The 8,259-nt window shown below is 38.5% G+C and overlaps 1 protein-coding gene across 4 annotated transcripts in view; it reads right to left on the bottom strand.

Annotated features, from left to right (window-relative positions):
• The window catches only part of Ash1l (ASH1 like histone lysine methyltransferase), a 227,482-nt gene that overhangs the window by 33,396 nt on the left and 185,827 nt on the right, over window positions 1–8,259 (bottom strand). For all 4 annotated transcript variants that reach the window (XM_023713581.1, XM_023713580.1, XM_004629756.2 and 1 more), the window contains 3 exons: window positions 7,349–7,422; window positions 1,365–1,410; window positions 1,149–1,257 (listed from right to left, as the gene is read on the bottom strand). In XM_023713581.1, the coding sequence (XP_023569349.1) occupies window positions 1,149–1,257; window positions 1,365–1,410; window positions 7,349–7,422 (229 nt within the window). The remainder of the gene's footprint in view (window positions 1–1,148; window positions 1,258–1,364; window positions 1,411–7,348; window positions 7,423–8,259) is intronic.

Here is an 8,259-nt window from a genome sequence, read left to right as displayed (position 1 = left end):
TAAGCTTGTTCTAAGTAGGTGCTTTAGACCACTGAGCCATCTCACCAGCCCCAACACTTTTCTTTTTCCTTTTTTTGAGACAGCGTTGAAGGGTAACTATGGACTTGTGTTGATCCTCCTGCCTCAGCCTCACTGTGCTGGAATGACAGGTGTGCACCACCCCAAACACCCTTGCTAGATTTCCTACTTTCTCAGTAACTATTCTTGTCTTTTTAGGGGGGAGAACCTTTTTTCTTTTCCATGGCATATTTCTTGCTGGTTTTTTTTTTTTTAATGTATTTATTTAGTACAGGGTCTATAGGGTCTCACTCTCACTACACAGATCAGGCTCTCAGTGACCCTACTGTTTCAAGCTTCCCAAGTGCTGGGATCACATGCACCACCATGCTCAGTTTCAGTCACTGGCTTAGTACGCTCTGGGGACAGGGCTGGCAGGGCATGCCCGGGATTGAACCCCAGGTTGCTGTACCTGCCTAAGCATGCTCTTTAATCCGCTGAGCTATCTGGCAGGCCCCTGCTGGTCTTTTCTTAGGGCCATTCATTCTCATGGTTTTAATTAATATCCCAGTCTTAACACTGCAGCAATGTTTTCTTTTTCTTTCTTTTTTTTTTTTTTTTTTTTTTGCGGAACTGGGGATTGAACTCAGACCCTTGTGCTTGCAAGGGAAGCACTTATTCCACTGAGCCATCTCCCCAGCCCCCTGCAGCAAAGTTTTCACAATTCCTCCTAACACAAGAATAAATTTTAGGTGCTTTTAAAAAACTAAAAACTCAAAACCCACTAAAATATGAGCTGAATGTGGTGCAACATGCTTTTAATCCCAGCAACTTTGTAGTGCAGGCCAGCCTTGAACTCACTATGCAGTCCAGGGCGTCCTAGAATTGAAGGTGACCCTCCTGACTCAGCTTCCTAAATGGTGGGATTACAGGTATGCACTACCATGCCAGGCAGAAGTACTTTTTTTTTTTTGGTACTGGGGATCAAACTCAGGACCTTGTACTTGCCAGACAGGTGCTTAAGCTGCTGAGCTATCTCCCTAGCTGCTAGAAATACTACTACTATCAAAAGGTTAAATAATTTCCCCCAGGTGATGTAAGTATTATAGAAGGAAGAGTAAGCTTATGCTTAAAGGAACCAATTACAGTACCTGTTGAGGCAGTCATCCACACAGCCCTTTCTGGTGTCATCATCTGGCTTCTTACAGTTACAGGTGGTAGCCTCATAACCAGAAAGGGGCTTGACATCAACATAGACATCTTGAGAGGACAGCAAAGAATAATTTGTGAACATCTTGATAAATTTTCATGCGTGGATAAAAATACAGGTGACATGGAGGCAGAAAAATAGTTCCCAAGTTACTTACTTGAACGGATTTTTTTATACAGTGGGACATCTGGCTTTTTGTACAGCTAGAAGAAAATAAAAAAAAATCTTTTTATAGCAGTAAACTTCAAATAACAGACTGACATCAATCTGTAAACATATAGTAAACTATCCATGTGCACTGTTCCTTTGGTAGATCTTTTGTACATGAGATATTTATGTGATTTTCTAGACTGGATACAATTCATAGAAACTCTTTAATGTGATACTTTCTACCCTGACTTAAAAGATGAGAGATTCAATAGAAGAAGCACTACATATTTTACAGAAATATACTTTGAACAATATTTATTCTCCACCAAGTTGTTGAAGAGACTTAAATGAAAAAGTCACATTGAAAGTAAAAGCTCTTCATTTGAACAAATCATGTATGAGGTCCTGGATTCAACTCAGCACCAAAAAACAAACAAACGTATATAGGACTTGTTTAGATGATCTGGGTAGGTATATGAAATTAAAAAGATGGTTACCTTAGCTTTCTTTTTTTTTGCAGTACTAGGTATTGAACTCGGGACCTCGTACTTGCCAGGCAGGTGCTTATGCTGCTGAGCTATCTCTCTGATGGTATCTTAGTTTTTTCAGCTGTCACTTTGGTTGGCAATTGTAGGAGACACATTTCAAATTTCAATTAAGGCAATTAATTTAGTGAATAAAGGATAGAAAGAAGGTAGGAAAATTGAAGCTCTCACATTTTAACCAAGAAGGCATGGGAGGAAGGAGGATGATATATTAGGAAGAGTCTGCAAGCATTTTGCCATACAGGACAGTACAAAACAGACAGTAGGCCAGGGAGATAGCTCAGTAGAATAAGCGCTTGCTTGGCAAGTGGAAGGGCCTGAGTTCAATGTCTGGTGCCGCAAAACAAACAAACAAACAAACAAACAAACAAACAAACACACACCAAAATAGACAGCAACTTGGACTAAAACAGACTTTTTAACCACGTAGAAATAATCTCACCATTTTTTTTTTTTTTTTTTGGACCATCCTGGGTGTGGGATGCGAGGCCCGTTGGAACCTCCTTTTAGCCAGTGATCAGGCCTGGAGTAGAACCCTTTGGAGGAACTCCAGGCAGAAAACTAGGGGAGAGATCCAGCCACCTAATCCAGGACCAGATCAACTTGCAAGTGGAGCATAGCGGGTTCACTTCCATGGGCTGCAGCAGTAAGAAGCTGAGCACAGCAGTCAGACCCAAGCCAGGCCACCTGGACAAATATGAACTTAGTAGATCCGGACCTGGTAAGCTGAGAGACACTGCTAGACCCAGATCTATGAGTGTATCTCCTTCCTCTCCCTCTCTCTTTCTCCTCCCTCTCCCCCTCTCTCTCTTTTGACTGAAACAGAGGGCAACAGGTAACTGGAGTGAAAGTCTGCCTGGAAGACTCTAGGTACATCAAGGGGAGGTGATCTTAGGAGAACTAATTGAAATACAAATTCCCAATTTAGTATCTGCTTAGCTATACACTCATAATGCTTGCCATTATGGCCTAAAATATAAACACATTAGTTACAAAAGTTTATCTGTCAATTGCTAAATCTCACTACCCATTATTAGTGTTGCTAATTATAGTACTGTGAATACAAAACTGTAACTGCCTTAACCATATTTCTTGGGTAATAATATTGGCAGGTGCTAAGGTAATCATTGCACTAAAGCTCTACACCAAAGGTCAGTGATATATAAAATCACAAAGAGAAGGAGCAAAATGGATTCTCAGGCCCCGAGCCTACCCAAAGCAAATGAAGGAGAAAATAGCATAGAAGAAATTGGAAGCCACACTCCAGAAATCTCTGAAATAACAGCGTCTGAAGTAAAGAAACAAGTGCAGACAGGTATAGAGGAAATCAGATCAGAAATAACCTCTGAGGGCCAGGGAGATAGCTCAGTAGAATAAGTGCTTGCCTAGCAAGTGTAAGGGCCTGAGTTCAAACTCTGGTTCCACCACAAAAGAAAGAAAGAAAGAAAGAAAGAAAGAAAGAAAGAAAGAAAGAAACTCTGAAGAAAAAAAAATGATAACTATAATGAAAGAATTACTAAGTGCTTCTAAAGACGACATTGGTTAAAAAAAAAAAATAATAGAGGAGAACAGGAAAATAATGGAAGGGTCGGGGAGATGGCTCAGTAGAATAAGCACTTCCCTGGCAAGCGCAAGGGCCTGAATTCAATCCCCAGTTCCACAAAAAAAAGAAAGAAAAATGATGGAATTTGTTTTTTTTTTAAATTTTATCTATTTATGTGTGTGTGTGGCCAGCTCAGCCCACCAGGGGGCAGGGCTGGCTGGCATGTGGTGCTGGGGGATTGAACCGTGGTCCCTGTGCTTTGCTAAGCTTGTTCTAAGAAGGTGCTTTAGACCACTGAGCCATCTCACCTGCCCCAATGATGGAATTCTTGAATGAGTAATATAGGAAATAGAAGGCATGAAGCAGATTCATAGATATACAGGAAATGAAAATCTCAATCACAAGCTGGGAAAACAATTTGAAAGTGAAGATAGACTTTGAGAACTTGAAGACACCATTGTAGCTAGAGAAAAGGTAAGATCTCTTAATTAATTAATTTGGTACAGGGTCTCACTATGCAGCTCATAGTGAGACCCTGTAGATCCTCCTGTCTCAGCCTGCCCAGTGCTGGGATTACAGGTGTGTGCCACGACGCCATGGGGTACTGGGGATCGAACCCTGGTCCTTATGATTGCCAGGTAGGCGCATGAACCACATAGCTATCTCCCTCCCCAAGATCTCTTAAAAACAACTAGGATGCAGAAAAAGATAATTGAATATCTGCAAGACAATGCGAAGATGAACAACGTAAGACTAATAGGCATCAATAAGAAGGAGTCAATACAAATGATATAAAAAGAATATGGGCAGAAGTAATAGCGAAAAACTTCCCAAAATGGGGAAGCAATTTGACATCCAGATAACCAAAGCATACAGAACTCCAAATAACACCAACCCAATTAAAACCACACCCAGACATATAATAATCAAGATCCCAGAAATTCAACATAAGAACAGTATAGTAAAAGTTGCTTGCCAGGGACATAGCTCAGTAGAATAAGCACTTGCCTGGCAAGTGCAAGGTCCTGAGTTCAATCCCTGGTACCACAAAATAAATAAATAAATAAATAAATAAATAAATAATTAAATTAAATTTAAAAAATAAATAAAAGTTGCTAAAGAAAAGAAACAGATCACATTTAAAAGCAAACCCCTCAGAATAATGGCAGATTTCACAACCCATCAAGTCAAGAAGAGTATGGAGCAAAGTACTTACAAGTAAGCAAAGTCTTACAAGAAAACAAATTCCAACCCAGACTGATAACACCCTGCAAAACTCTCTTTCAAGTTTAATGGGGAAGTGAAATACTTCCATGACACAGAACTAAAGAATTTCATGACACCAAAGCCAACCCTTCAGTGACTACTAAAAGATATTCTAGAGAGGGATCAAAATGACCACAATTCCACAAATGAGAACGGAAAGAACCTGCCAAATGGCGCAAACATTTCAACACAGGAGAAAAATAGGTAACCAACAGCAGGAAAATAACATGTCAAGCATAAGTCAATACAACTCAGTTATAACCATCAATGTAAATGAACTCAATTCACCAATTAAAAGAAATAGACTGGAAGGGTGGATTAGAAAGCAAAATCCAACAATATGCTGTATACAAGAAACACACTTGACCCACAAAGAAATTCACAGGCTGAAAGTCAAAGGATGGAAAACAATACTACATGCCCCAAGACCTCAGAAAAAAGCAGGGGTAGCAATCCTGTTCACAGACAATCTGAACTTCAAATCAAAAATAATCAAACAAAATAAAGAAGGCCACTACATACTGGTTAGGGGAAAAATGTAAGAGGAAGAAATAATAGTTATAAATATGTAAGCACCAAACACAGGAGCACCCAACTATATAACACAAATTTTAAACTTTTTTGTTTTTTTTTGGAACCGGGGATTGAACTCAGGCCCTTGCGCTTGCCAGGGAAGCCATTATTCTACTGAGCCATCTCTCCCGCCCCTATATAACAAAAATCTTAATGGACATGAAAAATCTAGGGGCCGGGGAGATGGCTCAGTGGAATAAGTGCTTCCTTGGCAAGCACAGGGCCTGAGTTCAATCCCCGATTCAGTAAAAAAAAAAAAAAATCTAATATCCAAAACCACATCTTTTATTTTTATTTTTTGCAGTACCAGGGATTGAACTCAAGACCTTGCACTTGCCAGGCATGCACACATCCTACTGAGCTATCTCCCTGGCCCTAATACCACAATCTTAACAGGAGACATTAATACCCCCTTATCCATAAAGGATAGGTCAAGCAGACAAAAAATTAGCAAAGAGGTAGCAGAACTGAACCACATGTGAATACACATTCTTTTCAGCTGCACATGGGACATTTTTAAAAATAGATCACATACTAGTCCACAGGTCATGCTTAAGTATATGCAAGAAAACAGAAATTATCCCATGTATATTATTTGACCACACTGCAATGAAACTGGAAATAAATGACAAAAGAAACCACAAAAACCCCATAAATACATGGAATTAAATAACACCTTCCTCAGCAACCAATGGGTTATAGATGAAATTAAACAAGAATTTAAACATTATCTACAATTCAACGAAAATTCAAGCACAACTTATTGGAATCTGTGGGATGCAATGAAAGCAGTTCTCAGAGGGAAAGGGAAAGAAATTTTTCAATGGGAAGAATAAACTAGGATGAGGAATATATGTACAAAATGGTTTGGATGATTGTATTGTCGATTTCTGCTGGCCTTTTGAAAGCAGTAGTTAATGTTTAAATTTTTTTCTTACTCTGATTTTTTTTTAATTTCATTTAACTTTTTTTTTGAAATGAATCTTACACATTTATATCTGGTAATGTGAACAACTAATTTGAAGATAGCATCATGTAAGACAGCAGCCAATGTTAAATTCCTATTACTTTGTATAGTGAAATCTTGTAACATTTCTAATACTGTCTTTTCTTTACATCTCTATTTTGTATTCTTCAAAAAAAAAAAAAAAAAAGTAAAAACAACAAAAAAAGAACCTAACATACGGATTCTCTAAGAATTAGGGAGATCATCAAAGGAGAAAGGTCCATGGGAACATCAACTGCTTTTGACTTTCTACAGATAAACTTTGGTAATACTGAAAAGTCTGTTTCACACCATTTATACCAGCACTTCTATTTCCTGATGGTTGTTTTTAATGTGGCACATAGGAGCTACAACTTAATACACAAATCACTGAGGAAAAATTTTCAAGCAGGCATGCAAGAGAGATAACAGGACCTTCCTATTTTTAGTAGCTAATATATTTAAAGGTCTTTTAGAGGGGAGGGAGCTAAGCAACTGTAAAAAGGATTAAGATGCATTGTGTACATGTACCAATTCACTTCAATGAATGCAATCATTATGTATTACAAACATATACTTTTTAAAAAAAGGTCTTTTTTTTTTTTTAAAAAGAAAGGTCTTTTGGAAGTACAAAGTGTTAAACATTTCTTTAATTCCTTTGGTAGAAATGTCTTTTGTATGTGAAAAATAAATTTCAGACTGATGGGGATAAGCCAACAAAAACAAAGCCTGAAATTTCGTAGTGCTTCTGGCAGTACATCTAAATTCTCCAGAGACCTGCATCAAACAGAATTCTTACAGAACAAAATCTTTGTTACCAAAATAAAAGCCAGGAATAACAACAGAAGGTTGCCTAGGGAAGCAGGAACTTACTGCTATTTTGCAGTATGAATGAGGACAAATAGGTCATATTAAATATGGATGCAAATTCATATCTCTTAGTTTCTAACCTTCACAGGGACATTTCTCAATATTCTGTAAGATGAAAATGTAACAAAAAGAGGAAAAGACTTTCACTTTCAGGTCTCTAGCCCTCAGCCACCTAAGAATGAAAGCTGGTAAAATAGGATTCTTTGTACCTGATTGTGTTTCCACTGCCAGAGGATGTCATAGGGAAGCTGGAAGTCAATTCTCTTTTGTCTTAGATATTTTCCTGAAACAAAGAATATTATCAGGCATCAGATCTAATATGTACTGAGAAGAAAACTATTTTTGTTTTATGAATTTTCCACCATCAATTTTTAATTTTTGCTACTGTCTTACACCATATGGTGATATGCTAAAGATTATTTTAATTTTATACTAGTCTCTATCAGACAAGTAATAGCCAAATTACTATAAAAACACATGGGCCATTATGAAGCTAAGTAAACACTAAGCACTTTTGGATTATTAAAAGTATTAACTGTAGCCAGGTGTGGTGGCACACCCTTGTAATCCCAGTACATGGGAGGCTGAGCCAGGAGGACTGCTACAAGTTTGAGGCTAGTCTGGGCTACACAGTGAGTTCAAGGCCAGCCTGAACTACACAGTGACACCTCATCTTAAAAAACAAAACCAAGCAAATAAAATGGCATGTGGACAGGCTACAAATGTGGCTCAGAGGTAGAACATTTGCCTGGCATGCAGGAGGCTCTCAGGAAAGCAGAACAGGGCTGCTCATGGGAATAAGAAACAAAGACTTTAGAGCCTTAAGTCATGATTGGTTACTTACTAAATGTAAAGATATAGAGTTAGGTGTGGTGGTGCAGGCCTGTAATCCCAGCACTAAGGCTGAGGCAGGAGATTTATTGCAACTCCCAGGTCAGCCTGGACTACAGAGTAAGACTCTGTCTAAAAAAGCAAACAAACAAGTAAGTAAAAACAGGTCAAGAGCTGGGCATGTTAGGACACATCTGTAATCCTAGCACCTGGGAGGATGAGGCAGAAGGTTCATTCACACTGCAAGTTTGAAACACACAGCAAAACCCTGATTCAATTAAAAAAAAAA

This window comes from Octodon degus, unplaced genomic scaffold, assembly GCF_000260255.1.
Source record: "Octodon degus isolate 3935 unplaced genomic scaffold, OctDeg1.0 scaffold00032, whole genome shotgun sequence".
NCBI classification, from domain to species: domain Eukaryota; kingdom Metazoa; phylum Chordata; class Mammalia; order Rodentia; family Octodontidae; genus Octodon; species Octodon degus.
This window is presented reverse-complemented; position numbering and strand designations above follow the sequence as displayed.